Source organism: Malaya genurostris, chromosome 3, assembly GCF_030247185.1.
Source record: "Malaya genurostris strain Urasoe2022 chromosome 3, Malgen_1.1, whole genome shotgun sequence".
NCBI lineage: Eukaryota > Metazoa > Arthropoda > Insecta > Diptera > Culicidae > Malaya > Malaya genurostris.
In genome coordinates this window covers 217,547,527-217,564,180 of record NC_080572.1, presented here as the reverse complement: position 1 = coordinate 217,564,180, position 16,654 = coordinate 217,547,527, and the positions used below count along the sequence as shown (strand labels likewise).

The window sequence follows — 16,654 nt, the reverse complement described above, 5'->3', positions numbered from 1 at the left end:
ACCGTAGGCTCTCTATAACATTTCGCACACTTGGTTACACTTTATTTCATTTTCAAGGCAAAATTTAATACAAATTCTTTGACTCTTCAATTCTTCCATTGTTTAAACTAACAAAATTCGCCGAGCTCAAAAAAACTCGTCTACACCTGCCGCTACAAGACAGAATGTAAACAATGAATACAGCTGAAAATTTCACCATACATTAGGGACATATGTACCAACACAATAAAAAAAAATTTTGACCACCGGACTCTTCAGACGCGCGCAATTAAAAAAATCCGGGAACTTTTTGAACAGACCTCGTACATGATACATGAAATACACTTCAAAACTATAAGATATATCGCTACCTCTAGATTCTATATAAATTTCAAACGAATGTCACATTGTTTTCCACATAGATTTCAAGTGAAACACAGTTGACCAAATCAAGTGTTTTGCACATACTTTTGTGCTGTACTCATTACCACTAGAAAATGATGTGTTTAACTCATGTAATTCGATTCAATAGCAAAACACATCACATCCAAAGTAAAAAACACATCAAAGCTAAGTGAAAAATAGTCTAATCTAGCACCTTAGTGAATTTGCACATGAGATCTTAAAACAAATCGCATTGGAAAAGTATTGAAATGAAGAAGCATATTAAATTAAAGTGCTGTTTATATAAGTATCGATCGTGCAAATTTTTATCAGTGTAGGTTAGGAATTAATACGATATAAATTTCATTAACTTACTTGTTAAATCCGTCTCGAATATACAAATTATATTAGTGATAATCACATACCGGAAGCCATTATCTTTGATTTTACGAATTCTAAAAAAATTTTTTTTGATATCTACACACTAAATGTGGGCAAAAAGTATCTATTATCCCTTCAAAAATTCATGAGAAATGGTAACATATATACTGATTATACACTGATATGATATCCACTTTACAAACTAGATATTTTAAGTGAAAATTTTACAAGCCAGTTGTAATTTCATATGAAAAAGATCTTGTTTGAATATTTCTCGGTTTTTATTTAAGATTATGCATAGCTGGAATCAATTAGGTGAAGAGTTTTCATCATGCTTAAAAATTTTGTCTATAACGAAGAATGAACAATATCGCTATATGCGAGAATATCAATTATAAAAACAGTTTGGTTAGAAATTCAATGACTGAGTTGACCATCTCTAATGACATGCATAAATATGTCCTGTTTTACTAGTGAATAAAATTTGTCGTAACGTGTTCAATCACAAAAAAAATATTCCGCATATCTATGTGTCAGTTTTGCACGACACGCTTTGTGCAATGATTCGTTTGATTCATGTGTTTGGAACTTCGCGTGCCCTATTTTGGCACTAAATATCACCTGAATGCTCGTTCATTCCAAACATTTTTGAAAATTAAGTTTCAAGTTATTTGTTATTTAAATATAAGACTTTCACTGCAGGTACAGATTCTAGTTTTTATCAAAACGACGACAAGCGTCTATTTCAAGAATTTTAGAAGATTTCAATGCCGATATAAATCGATTCTGAAAGAATCGTTAGAGTTGTAGGAAGAAGTTGGTTCAACTTCAGTCATACTGCCTTCTTGGAAAGACCCCGGGCATAATATGAAGTAGATGATACAACTAGTCCAAACTAGTAATATTGCAATAGACTCCTATGTCAGCAATTCCATGAGATTCTGATATACGATCTCTCAGAATTTCTTAATACTTGAAAGAATCGTTCTCCATCGAGACATATTAGACCCGTATTTTTCTAATCTGTCGTTAGGGTGACCATTTCCTTGTTAGGGTGGATCACAAAATCGATTATTTTCGATTTTCTTCGAAAAATACATTTATTCCAAAGTCATAACTGTTGAACCACTCTGCTAATTTTTGGATGTGTTGTCAATAAATGCCTATAGTTTTAGAAGAAATATGCAAATGTTGTAAAGTTGAAGTTTTGTGTTTAAGCAAGTGCCCATTGGTCTACTTACCATGAAAACCGTTAAAAAGTGATCAGAGGCATTTCGTCGAAAGCCATTACGCCGAAAGCCGTTTCGCCGAAAGTCATTTCGCCGAATGGGTCATTTCGCCGAATGATATTTCGCCGAATGGGCCATTTCGCCGAATGTCATTTTGCTTAAAGCCATTTCACCGAAAGGGTCATTTCGTCAATTCCTACAATTGTCTTAATATTATAATTTGGATTGATTTAAAATAAACACAAATCAACACCTGTTTTGTTGACCAACAATTGTAATTCTTGAATAAAGATTGATTTGTGTGCTCTTGAATGAAGATTAATTCATGAACCTCAGAATGGAGTTCCCAAAGAAACTTGTTGACTATTAGCCGCTAAGCAACAAAGCAATTGCATGGGTGTATGTATCTATCAAGCAAATGTATGTGGTATTTTCCGTTTACTAAGTGACAAAATATCTAATGGACTTCGCCACATCGATTTGATTCATGTGCTGTCCGACCTCGCTACCGCTCGTTCGGACCTAACTAAAGCAAAGAAACCTAGCTTTGAATAGACCGAGCAAACCAGGCGGTTACAGGTTTGTATGCAAGAGGCCGCCGCTTCTGACGGCGGGTCGGCGGCCAACACAGCCGGCGTCGCCTCGGCGGCTTTATGCCGCCCAGCCATCTTGGCTTCGGTTATGTGGCTGTGCCACATCAGTTATACAGGAGGCATAATAACACAAAAAGTAATAACATGATGTATTCGAAATTATCCTTTCGGCGAAATGCCCTTACGGTGAGTTGACCCTTTCGGCGAAATGACCTATTCGGCGAAACGACTTTCGGCGAAATGGCATTCGGCATTCATCATCGTAAATAATCGATTTTTTCATCCACCCTAACAAGGCAATGGTCACTCTAATGGCAAAATAAAAGAAAAATGCGATTCTTCCAAATATTACGAAATTCTGAGAGATCGTATATCAGTTTCTCATGGAATTGCTGATGTAAGAATAAGTCTTGTGAAAGACTGGTTCTTAAATAGCCTCAAAAACACAATGCTAACTTTCTCAAGATGATAATATTGATTATCAAAATTATATCGATTGAGCCAATCGTTTATGAAAAACGAATAATTTTTACTTAGGCTCTTTTTAAAGGACTAGAATCAAAATATCAATAAAGCATGCAAAGTTCGAGCCAAACCAAATCCAAAAATTAAATATAGAAAAACAAATCGTCTTTTTCTTGTGGAACCGTTAATCAGCATTACACTCAACTCCTGTTAAGTATTTGACACTTGCATTTTGGTCACCAGCTCTTTTAACATTTGAAATTTCACGCATCGTTTCATCAATTCCTAAAATCTGAAGATAGAAAGTAGACAACTTTTTACCAATATTTACCTTCTTTCGTTGCAGACTAAAAGTCGTCGCGGTTGGCAATCGCCCAATCAGGACCAGGCCCCTTCGCTGTCACCCAGATCCGACGAGTACCACCATTACCAGCTGCAGCAAAATATCCGTGGAACCACAACAGCACCAGTGTACGGCAATGGAACGCTACCATCATCGGGAGGCGGACATACATCAGTGAGTTCTTTCGGAAACACTGGCTACAACGCCAACGGGTACCTAACACCACATCAGCAACACCAGTCTGTTCCGCACAGTACAATTTCGTCGCCGAAAAGTATCTTAAAACACAACTACGAAACTCTGCAATCAAGCGGCGGAAACTATTCCAAAAGTGTAGACAATAATTATTCACACACAATGTATGGGCTACAGGAAGAAGGATACCGAAAATCCGCTGCTAGGTCGAGTATAGTGGCTACAAAAAATGCCAATTGCAATGGGAGCTACGGAAATGTGATGGTCAATTCGTTAAACTATTCCACGGCGACTAGTTCAAGTAACGAGCTGTTGGAGGATTTGCACCACATTGAACAGAACAGAATAAAAAAAGGTCAACATATAAAAATCAGTTCCAGCTCGTCATCATCAATAAACTCGAATAACAACATGGTAAATAATAACAGCTTTATAGGCAGCAATAACAATATGTACATTGCGAATAATGGGTTCGAGACACAGGGCAAATACACCAAAATTCAAAGTTTACCTGGTAAACAACAGATTTCGCAACAGTACTCAAATACCGGAGTCTATTACGAACAGCATAACAGCATCAATAACAATTTGGTGCACACGGTCAGTCAATATCCATCTCCCCAGGATCTATTGAAGCCCGTAGGCACTGCGCCCACTGCCAGCAAAGGTCAAAACATTGCTAAAAGTAATCGGCTTATTACGAGCAGGAACAGTAATAACAATAATAACAACGGCTTTGAAATATGTGCCGCAAAACCAAGCAGTGCAAGCTCCAACCAATCAAACACCAGCAGCTCAACATTATCAAGCTTCACCCAGAAATTTCACAAATTGACTGGCACTAGAAACTCACTTGACGCAACCGCCAATGGCAGCAAACTAAATCATGTGAACAACAACATCCACAATAACAATGGCAGCAGCAACTCCAACGGTGACCCTTCCGGTGCACCATCTGGTGGTCCGGCCATCGCTTATCATCTGCACAAAACACTCCAACCACCAACGCAGCCTCCGCACCAACAGCCAGCAGTGCAGACCCACCACGGCCACCCACTCGGCAATGGTGCGAGCAACGGTCACCATTCGCACTCGCATCCTCACCCCCATCCGGTTGGACATCATAATACTCTCTCCTCGCCGGAAAGTGCTTATTCCACTGGGTACTCCACCGACGGCACCTCCCCCGGTAAGTAACCACTTCCGGTATGAGTGTTTATTTCGGATAAAATTGGTACTTTATAAACTTCCTTGAGAGCAATTCCACTCCTATATGTGGTGTCTATTTCGACCGGTAATGTTTACGATTCCAATGATTCTGCTCAGCTGTTGTTTTATTTTCAAAATTCGATTGTACTTCTCGCAAGAAACTTCATTCGCTAAACTGAACAAATATCACAACATCGATCCAAAACTTTTTCAACGGATGAGCTAATTTAATATAGGGCAATTGCACCTCAGGACTGAGCTAGTCCTGAAATGGAACTGCAACTCATCAGACTCCGATTTGGATGAAATTTTGCTCACGTTTTTAGTATGGCAAACCAATTATTTTAACTGGATGGAGAGACCGATTTGACTCAATCCTATTTGCTTGAAAGAGCAGATTTATTTCTGTATACACTTTTTTCAGATCACTTTAACTGGGAATCTTTGCATTGTAAAAAAAATCTGTCGAAAAGAAAATTGCAGGATATCGAAATATATACGCTGAAATCAAGTTGAATGCGTTTTTTCAATCAGAAAATCACCTAAAAAAAGCTAAACATATAAGTTCTTTTAAATATCTCCGAAACGATGTTCTCTAAGAGAAAGATCATAGTTTTATTTTTCGAGTAATTTTCTAATTCTTGAAAAGAATACAACGATTTTTTTTCAGTATACATATGTTTTAGAATGCCTAACCGATTTCTTACAACTGTATCTTGAATACAGTTTTTATACACTTTATAGGCTCTGATCGTTTACGAATTGACGAAAAATAGACCAATTTAACAAAATTCTGGAATTTCATGTTTGACTATTTTTGGCTGCTTCAAAGAGAGAGGTCGCAATTCTCAACTGAGTTACTTGTAATTTGTAAAATCATATTCAAGGGTTAGAATGACTTCTTTGTTTCAAAAACTTAATTTTTCTGCTTTCTACTACACCCAAACCTTCATTTGCGTAATAATCGGGACTTCGTAAATCGAATCATGACGTAAAAAAGCTTACGTTATTTGGAATTTACAACGTAAAAAAAAGTTTTCCCTATGTATGTATATTATTGGATATGTATAATATACTGAATAACTATGGAAAAAAATATTACTATTTGCAGGAAAAGAATGTTATTTTTGGAACGGGTTGGATGAGTACATGTTGTAAAACGATGTTTGAGATGGTTCTGAATTTCAAGATGGCGACTTCCGGTAGTTTTATATTCCTTGAAACCTTTACAATATGCGTCGATATTACTCGAACTGCTCAAATACCTTCACAATATGCATGTTTTCGAAACGGTTTTCATGAGTAGGCATTTACATTTTTGAATCAGTAGTATAATATCTGCGGCAGATCCAAATTATAGCCGGATTTAAAAAAACTAAAATACCAGTCAAATCAGATTATCAAGACTGTTGAAATTGCTGAACAAGTGCCCCAAATAAAGCGAAATTCTACATATTAATAACTAAAGCCGAATTCAGAACCACCTCAAACATCGCTCCCGACATCTACTCATCAAACCCGTTATTGTAGGGGTTTTGAGAAATATTGTAAGGGGTTTTGAGGAACGCCAATATATCGAAAATCGCCATCTTGAAATTCAGAACTACCTCAAACATCATTTTCCGACATCTACTCGTCAAACCCGTTCCGAAAATACTCATATTTTAGTAATTTCCATGGAATATAAATGAGCTGGAAACGATTTTATTGTATGCAAAAACCTCTTTTTACAAAGTAGGTTCGTAAAAAAGTTTACGTTATTTCAAATTTTGTTCGTAAAAAGAGCTACGTAAAAAGAGGTAACGTAAAAAAAGGTTACGCAAATGGAGGTTTCCGTGTACTTGTAGCTTCTTTGGTATCTGAATTAGAAAGTCACAAAAAAACTTGTGTTTAATCCATCTAGTGGTGTAATGATGCCTTTCCTATATCATTTATTATCTCCTATGTATTGTAGCTAGATTCATCAAATTACTACAAATTGAAAAAGTTTTGAAGATTTCTTGTGCACAATACTACTACATTTATATACAACATTTGAATTCAAATAAACTGCCCATACTTGCATATCAGTCCCATATGGAAAATCTCGACTTTGTAAGATTTGATTAATGATTCATTGATTATATTTCGGAAATAATCGGGATCGGAAGGTGTTGATGGAATTGGGCTTGACTCTGCTCATCCGCAATCTCGTTACTCCATCGTAGCTGCTGTTTGTAGCGATGAACTGGTCCGGCGAAAATGGCCAGGTGAATTACTGTCTGAAACTGACAGAGATATCGGGTTCGATTCCTGATTTGTTCAAGGATCTTCCCGGGTAGGAAATTTTCTTGAATAACCCTGGATAGTAAACCGGAGATATTTGAATGTTTTCTTGTTTTCGGTCGTACTTCCGAAGGACCTGCTGGATTAACCAGATCGTTTTATATTTAGTCAACTGGTTAAAATATGTGATGCAATATATATTATCACTTAGATAAATCGTCCAGCTCACACCTTTGTAGGAGTATGAGGCGGGACAATTATCATAATAAAAAACGGCATGTCGAGAAAAAGATTAAATTTTTATTTCCGAATTTTTTGATTTACTGTGCTACCTAATGCTGAATCGTGTTATTATTAGATGAAATATGGGTAATACACCTTTGCTATTCCAATATTGCAACAAATGAAATTATTGAAATTTGCACTAACTGGGACTTTCACATTGTACTGAACAAACCCTCAACTTTTATTCCAATTTCTGAGAGTGTATTGAGAATAGATTTCATTCAAGCTAACTCAATATTGGCGAAAATCGATATGGTACTGATATGCGAGTATGGGGAGTATAGCAAAAGAACAATTCAAAGATAGTTTATCTTACATTATCTAAATTTTTGCATGCACAGCTAGCTACAGCGGCCAGAAAAAAGAAATCAATGCAACCTATACATTTTCTAGTTACTAAAACGTGATTTTCATTGCATGAGACAGATATGCGAGTATTTTCCATATGGAACAAACCCGACATGATATTTTTTTTTAATTTTTCTGAACTAACTCAAAATTATTTCTGCAATTTTTTAAAGTAGGGTAAAAATAGCCGTTATCCGTCTGGCTAACTCAAAATTGGCCAAAACACATATGGGACTGATATGCGAATATACTACACTCTAGAAAAAAAAATCAAATTAGCGCTTCACGTAAATTCAAACATGCCGTAATTTCTTTAGTGATGACACAATATTACATCTATAGACATGTAAAAATTATGTTTGTGTCTGTATCGATGGAAACTTCAGCTTAATTAACTGTGAAGCTTAAGATAAGATCATAGCCAAAGAATTTTTATAATTCACATATTTTAAAATCAAAACTTTTAATGAACATCACACGAAATTTGAGTTTCCCCAGCATTTTGACTAAATTTAAAAAAAATCTCTCTAGAAGTTATCAAAATGTTGTAAAAACTTCTAAAATACGTTGGATTATACCTACATAAATTATAATATCTATAAATTATGGAATAATAGCAAAACAAACTATCATATTATGCCAAATTGGAGCATTATTTTTCCATTTCAACAACAAAATAATGCCTGAATAAGCAACGATTGCAAAATGAACTATTACTTTGATATAAGTTTGCTATCGCTTTTTATTCGGAATAGGAATGCTATTCAATATTACCCAAATCGAATTTCCGATCCGGATATAACGGAGTAAAATGCTCAGAAAAAATGAAGAAAAAGTGCACTCGATTTTCTCAGAGACCGCTCAACCGAATCTCTTCAACTTAAATTCAAATTGAAGGTCTTATAGTCCCATAGCTTGCTATTGAATTTCATCTGAATCTGACTTCCTGTTCCGGGATTACGGGGTCAAATGTGTAAAATGAACTGAAAAAGTGCACTCGATTTTCTCATAGACCGCTCATCCAATTTTCACAATCAAATGAAGTCTCACAATTTCACATAACGCCTCCGAATTTCATCCGCGTATGATTTCCGGTTCTCGAATTACAGGCTGATAAGTATAAAAATTTCATTTTCAGGAACATGTTTTATTCATAACTTGGAAAAATCAAGCTAAGTACATTCAAATACTCGTATAACTTCAATTAGGTAAAAAGGTTTTTTGATGACCAAAAAAAACGTTGAAATGTTTCAAAACTGTTTTTTTCTTCAATTTATTGGTTATGCTAATTGATGGCCAAACGAACCGATTTCAGCTATACCGGTTCCCAGCTCCCGGTTCCGGATGTAACAAAAATAGTGGTCGGACACTCAGAAACAGAGCTCTCTTTATTTTCTCAGAAACAACTGAGTCGATTTTTACAAACTTGGACTCAAATAAAAAGGTCAACGTCAATAAAAATAAAAAATAATTCTTATCAGATGCACATTTTATCAGATTACACAAATTTATAATCAAGAACATAAAAAATTGTGTGATTTGAAAATTATATGGCTTTAAAACGAATGGAATAAAAATCAAAAGATCGACCTCAACAACGCGACTTGAACCGAAAAACATTAGATCACAAAGCACACCAGTTAGTCGACTGAGCCACAGAAGCACATATCTGCTTGGCTGGTAAATCGTGCATATAAATTCATACAGTCTCACTTGCTAGCGGAGTGCAAATTACTCTCGGAACCAGTGAATTTTTGTACGAATGGAATATTGCGTCATTCGAGAAGTTAAGTAGTTATGAATTGTATCGTTTGCAGATTTCTTTTTTCATTTAAAAGGTATATTTATTCAGGCCTATTTGCGTACAAGCTTTACGTGGCCGAATTAGCCGATTTTTTAAATAATACATTTTTTGAAGTTGATCTCGTTGTCACTCTTCTTCTAGGAGGAGAGGAGTTTCCATTTCCTTCCTGCGAGGGTTGAGGGGCATTTTGTTTGTGACTCGTCTCGACATCCATTGCCGCATCGGTTGTTTTGTTGTTGATTTCCGTCTTCTTTTCGTTTTCCTTGATGTTCGCAGTCTTGAGCTCGTTGCTAGTTGCTGTAGATGCGCCTTGTTGTACATTGGTTGCAGTTGCTGGTTGGTTTGATGGTGAAACAGGAGTACTGTGCTCACTAGTTTCCATTGTTGAACGGTTGACCTTGTCTTTGGTTGAAGATGTCCTTTTCGCAGTTTCGGTCCAAGGTTTACCGTAGTGTGCAGGTTGTTCACAAAACTGGCATGTAACCAGCTGATTTTCATAGGTAATCAGCGTTTTACACGGATGTGTCCCACCTTGACCACAAATGATGTAAGATGGAATTGCCTTACGTAGGTGCACACGTACCACTCGCACGCCATTCCGGATACCGGGGAAAAAATTCCGCCATACTTCTCTTTCGATGAAAAGGATTTCACCGTACCGCGACGTATTCTCCCGAACGTACTGATCGGTGACCTGCGGGGGGAGGTCATGCACGCGTACTTCTATGGCATTGTCCACCATGTGCACAGGGATTTTGTATGTAATGTTATCACACTCAACACTGTGTGATGTAATCGGTTCAGCCATCCATTAAAAATGAGTAATAATATTTGTAGCACACATATATAGACATTTGTTTAGTCCTTTTTAACTGTTATTACATAACATTTCCGTATGACAAAGAGATTTATACAGAATACATTCACTATTTGTAAAAATCAGGCTGCAATAGAAGTCATCTCTCCATTGGTGCAAAAAAAAATGGTTTGTGATACTTACGTGTGCAAAGCATCATACAAATCAGACAAATAGCAACACGATACCGACTTTGACACCTTTTTTATCTCAATTTCTGGAATTGCTCAATAGGAAATTATAAATAATTTTTGGATTGCCATATAATCGGAGCTATTCTCTTTACTTCGGCTGTAAGAAGCAACATCACAGTAAAATTCGCTCGAAAAATGTGCTAGATTTCTTCCATTGTCCAATCCACGTGAGAATGTGTTGAATTGATTTTTTTCTCAGCGAGAGACAGCGGTCCCATAAAAAATTTCCATCCAATTGTATTTCTCCATTTTATCACCAAGCTCACCTACGTACCAATAATAGAATAACAACAAATTTCCTTTTCATAGAACTTTTTAGGAAAAACACAGTAAACAATGAACGAATATTTCGTACAGTATGCGTTCAACAAACGTTCAACGTACAACAAAATCTAACCACTTTCTCAGTTGACTACATCCGTGTCCGTAATAGATACATAAAATAGCTTCGGCACAAAAATGTAAACAAATCTTATCATTTAAGACAATTCAAAATAAAAAGAAAATCACGGTTTTAATGAAACGGTGGAGCTTTCAAAAATATGGTTCGGTTACCCTACTAGTCAATCCAAAGAAATAATTTCCCGTACCGTTATTATTTTCCCCAGAAAACTGTTCTGACATCCAATTCGCCCAATTTTCCTCGCTCCATCGCACCGGTTGACGGAAGTTTAAAAAAATATGCTAAAATTATGATGGTCTACGCAGAAACCAACTGACATTTGAAAGATGATATTTGCATATGGTAATTAGGTTGTAATTTGTAGAATTATTATATCCTTTTTATCTCCCCAATCTGCTGATAGCTGAGCATGTCTTACACAGCTCCGAAACGGCAGCTTTAAGCTGCACTGCTGTTGCCGGCAGACTCCGCTTTGCCGATCGAAAACTTTCAACAAAGCATTCCCGCCATTGGAGTAAACCCATCATCACTCATGTCAGGCGTACTGCCGTCTTCAGACATCAGGTTCAAGGATCCGCAATCTCCCCAGACCCGGGCATAATCTGGGAAGCGTAGACATCTTTGAGAAACAAAGCGGCATGGGTTGTTTGCTACTTTTTATGCTAATGTGGATTTACTCTTCTTCCCGACATCGACCGCCTACTGTGTGGCAGAGCGGAGCTGAAAGAAACTTTCATTTCTGATTGCGGATGCAAAAAGGTATACAGAGGCACCTATTTCAATGTGATTCTGGAGGGCGATGAACAAGCGAAAGTTCTTTTATGATTTTTTTTTTCTGAGCTGTGGATATTACATGAAAAGTGATATATTGAAAAAAGGGAGAATGCTAGTGATATTAATATTACACTTGTTTCAATTAGAGATTTAATGTAAACATATTTATTACATATTTTTATATTCCGGAAAATATCAAATTCGAACTAACCATAATTACATTTCTTCCGATTAAAATCGTTCCCCTAGTTGTGCTTCCATTCAAAGAAAACAGTATTAACTTCTCTCTAAGCAAAAAACGTCCATCGGAAGTCCTCCGTTTATCCAATACGTAGAACCTTTGGTCCGATGAATGTCAAAAAAATCGTCCAACGGGGGAGGCCAATTTAGGTTTTCAGTTTGCCTAATTCGAACCAGACCATTAAACCGCGCGCCTTTTTTCTCGTTCAACAAGCTTGGCGGACTTCTGATGAGCCGTTTTCAATATGAGGAATTGGAACCTTATTGAACTACCTTTATTGAAGAATTTTGAAAGTTTCTAATTACATTTAATATATTATATTTAATATTTTGACCAGCCAGAAGTCACACGGAGCTAAATCAGGCGAATACGGTATTTGGGATTGGTTGAAAAAATCACGAAGAATCAATGCAGTATGGGACGGTGCATTATCGTGGGGCAAAAACCAAGAGCAGTCGGCGCATAATTCCGACCTCTTTTTACGAATAGCTTTGCGCAAATGACGCATAACACTCAAATACTATTCTTTGTTGTCAAAACTGCCGTCCTAGACTTCAGTCATAATGAATTCATATTGATAATGCGTATGTGGCAGATTACGGCTACAACGTGCACGGATTTTTTAAACGTGTGCTATTTATTTGACATAATGTACGATTCAGACGATCCGCCTCCTTCCGTCACCGTCACCGGAAGGTCAGCTTCCTTCAAAATTAGTTTAATACTTTCTTTACCGGAACGTTCACACGCTCCGTCCGTCAAGACGTTCCGTGACGGTGACGTTACGTGTGAATGGCTCCATAAGAATGCAAGTAATAATGTTGACGGTGCCGGTGACGGAGATTGACTGTGACAAAGAAGACGGATCGTCTGAATCGTACATAATGGTTATTTTGTGCTTAGTATGTTTCCTTTTCATTTATATTTTGTATTAATCGACGCCTTGGTTTTCAAAACCTCGTGCTTTATTCGATTGTGCTATTTGTCTACTCTAAAAAATTGGTCGTCTTTGACAGATATACATTTGTTGATGCTTTCGATGAAATAACAATTGTCGCTAAGGAATTTTACCAGTTGAGAATGTAATTGGCCTCAATCCAACAGCCGATTAATTTTTTTTTTGGCTCTAATGCTAGTTAATTTCAATACAACAGACAGCGAAGGGGTTAAAACAACTATCCAATTTTCTGGCAGCGATGCCAGGTGAAATTTTAGGCGTCTGCGTATTAGAAATGGTACTATGCGACCTCAATATTTAGAAGTATGACGAAAAAACCAAACGAAAACCCTATAGTAATAGCAAAAGTCATTAAAATGGACGATTGTTTATAAAAATTTCGAAAATCTGCAAAAAAGTCGGCTTAATTGCAAAGTCTGTTAACAAACGAAATTGCAAATTTACATACCAATCTGCAAACCTGGCATCAGTGGTTCTGACGCTCATTATTTCGCTATCCTGCGACGATTCCGTCGCATTCTATGTCCAGCTGAAAACCACTATATGTCAATATGGATCACTCTTGCGATTCACGAGGGACATCACAGTAGCTTTTTCAAACAGTGCACTGAACCAAACAAGCCCAAATATATAAAATATTCTCCACATACACTGTACGAAAAAAGCTGTAAATACGGATTAAAATACAATCTTTTACTAGTTCGAAAGTTAATAAATGTTCTCTGTTGATATAAATGTCTGTCAAATGTATTTTAATCTATGTGAAACTCCAAATGTAAACGTCAAAAAAAAATTCATTTGATTGCTACTTTCAGAATTTTGCCAACATTCCCGAATTAAGTATAACAATTTTTTTATTTTCAAAATCAATCCACTTGTATTCCGGATTACTATAATTAGGATTTCCTATTTCCATTAGTATAGATACACAATATCAGGTCGTTTTAATTTCAGCAACATTGAACATAATTCCAATTCTTTGTAGACCTTTGAACGATTTGTTATTTTGATTTTCACATTGTATATAGGCGATATTTCTCGATTAACATTAGATTAGGTCCTAAGTGGAAATGACAGATTCTCTTTGTTTACTTTCTCTTTCGATTATGACGGTACTCTTATTCTTTTCTCTACTTATTTGCAGAGAATTACTACTGAAATTATCATCTTTTAATCTGCACTGAACAAAAAAATAATAATTTTTTTTTATTTTGAAAACAATTGGTTTTTGCCATTGTCGTATAGAAAGACTATATGCAATCACTGTGAAAACCGACTTTTGAACAAATATCCGGAGGGCCGAGTGCCATATACCATTCGACTCTGTTCGTCGAGATCATACAATGTCTGTGTGTATGTGTCTATGTGTGTACGTATGTATGTATGTGCGTGTGTGACAAATAATGTCACTCAATTTTCTCAGAGATTATGGAACCGATGTTCACAAGCTCAAATTCCAATGAAAAATCCCATGCTCCCAAAGACTGCTATTGAATTTTTTCCCGATCCGACTATCGGTTCCGGAATTACGAGGTCATGTGCACCAGAACAACGTAAAAAATTGTCACTCATATTGCTCAGAGATGGCTGAACCTTAGATTCAAACGAAAGGTCGTATGATTCCATAGCTTGCTATTGAATTTATTATTTATCCGACTTCCGGTTCCGGAATTACAAGCAATATATGCGATCTATGAGAAAATTTGCACTCATTTTTTTATAAAACTTACTGGTAAATTCAACTAGTTGGCAGATCTTGTTAATTAGTGGATATATAAACTTTGGGACTACTAGTCACCGGTTTCCGCTTCCGAAAGCACCGATAATACTGAAAAAACGGTCCAAAAACGAAACACACTTCGATTTCTTAGCAACGATCAAACCGTTTTTCACAAATCATTATTCAAATAAAATTCATTGTCTTAAAAAACACTGTACAATTTCATCCAAATCCGACTTCCGGTTCCTAAATTATATGGCGATGAGTGTCAAACCGTCATATAAAATGACAAGGCAAAACCACTACGTGCTGGTACGGAAGAAGAAAATACCACCGCCTTTCCATTTGCAGCGTGCGTTGTTCAATTTTGTGCTGCGTGCATGGTTGCTAAATTTAAATCAATTTTTATAGCAGAAAAAACCTGTAAATCTGTATCGGGAGATCAAAATTCTCTATTGAAAATCTGTATAATTGCAGAGCAACGATATGAAAAAGTTATTGAATCAAATCTGAAAATGACAACTAGTTTTTTGTTTAGAGGAAGCGTTTATTGTAACTTATTGCAATACTTATATAGATCTCATTCTCCCATAGGTTGCCGTTAAGGGGTTGGGTCTAACACTTTTGAAAAATCTTTTACTATTTTCTTCATATTTTCTTATAGCAAAACATTTGATGATTTTTTTGTGAAATTTTCAAGCCTATTGGAACGAAACTCTGGAAGTTATGGACCTTTATCTGTGGCTATCTCATTTTACGAAAAAGCAAGAGCTCGGTACACAGGCCCAAGATTTCTACTTCGATTGACTTCAAAACTTGACAAAACATTCTTGAAATGTTTCGTTATAATAAATTATAAAAGAAAAAATATGATTTTTTTGAAAATGTTAGACCCTACGGGCTCCCTGGAGTAATTAAATGTTTCTTTTGATTTTATAGACAAAAACCTTTAAACACGTTTTCCTCGAAAGCAGATTTTTAAAGTCCGTGTCCATCGTCATTCAAAAACGGCTGCACCAATTTTTTTCAAATTTTGCACACACTTTCTACATATAAAAAACCAGACTCCAACGTTTTCCTTTTCGTTGTTTGTTACTTTGAGGAGGTTTAACAGCTACAAAATGGCGGATTTTTTCGTGAAAAATCGTAGTTTTCACTTTGAACAACCACCAAAAATTAAAAAATTAAAAAAAATCAAACAGAAACGTTGGGGTCTAGAAAAACTTCTACTTTAACTATGCTGCGTTCATTTGTTCACTTCTGATTAGCCTGCGCTGAGATACAGTGGACACCGCAAATCATGATTTTTAAGAAGCGTTCTCAAAAATACCTCTTCGTCGACCTATTTCTCAATATTTTTCCACGAAAAAATTACAAAATGTTGTTCGAATGATACTTTTTATCATGCAAAACATTTAAATTTATTTTGTTAAACGATAATTTTGGAAAAAAATCGCAGCAAAAATGATGATGTTTTTCATCGTTTAGACCCTATCCCCCCTTAAATTTCATCATGTTTTCATACGGTAAAGTGTGTTTAAAATTGCGCATTTAGAGCTACGATGCAAAAAAGGGAAAAATTCTTCTAGATTTGGTTTAAAACTAAAACAAATGAACCGACTTTGACCATGCCGGTTTCCATTTCCCGGTTCCGGAAGTACCGGAAATAGTTGTCCAAAACTTATGCTTAAATGAAATGTCCTATAGTCTCATAGGTAGCTGTTAAATTTCATTCGGGTCCGACTTTCATCCGAGATTTCATTTTACAATAACTTTCTGAATTTTTTTTTTGTTTTCAACGTGTTTTTTTTCAGAGAATATTGTAATGATCGAATAGAACTAAAATATCAACACTGGAACAAAAAAAATTTAATTAATTTTACGATTTTGTGAGTTCTGACCCACTCGTTGATACCATCCGTTTCAGAAAATATTAGTCTTGAATTATTTGTGGTTATGTCATACAACTGAAAATTTATCATACATACTTGCTGATCATGTATCAAAAATTAATTTGATACGTTAGAC

The 16,654-nt window shown here is 36.0% G+C and overlaps 1 protein-coding gene across 6 annotated transcripts in view; it reads left to right on the top strand.

Moving 5' to 3' along the window:
- The window catches only part of LOC131438930 (homeobox protein 5), a 260,066-nt gene that overhangs the window by 204,368 nt on the left and 39,044 nt on the right, over nucleotides 1-16,654 (top strand). For all 6 annotated transcript variants that reach the window (XM_058609330.1, XM_058609331.1, XM_058609335.1 and 3 more), the window contains one exon: nucleotides 3,378-4,758. In XM_058609330.1, coding sequence (XP_058465313.1) covers nucleotides 3,378-4,758 — 1,381 coding nt within the window. The remainder of the gene's footprint in view (nucleotides 1-3,377; nucleotides 4,759-16,654) is intronic.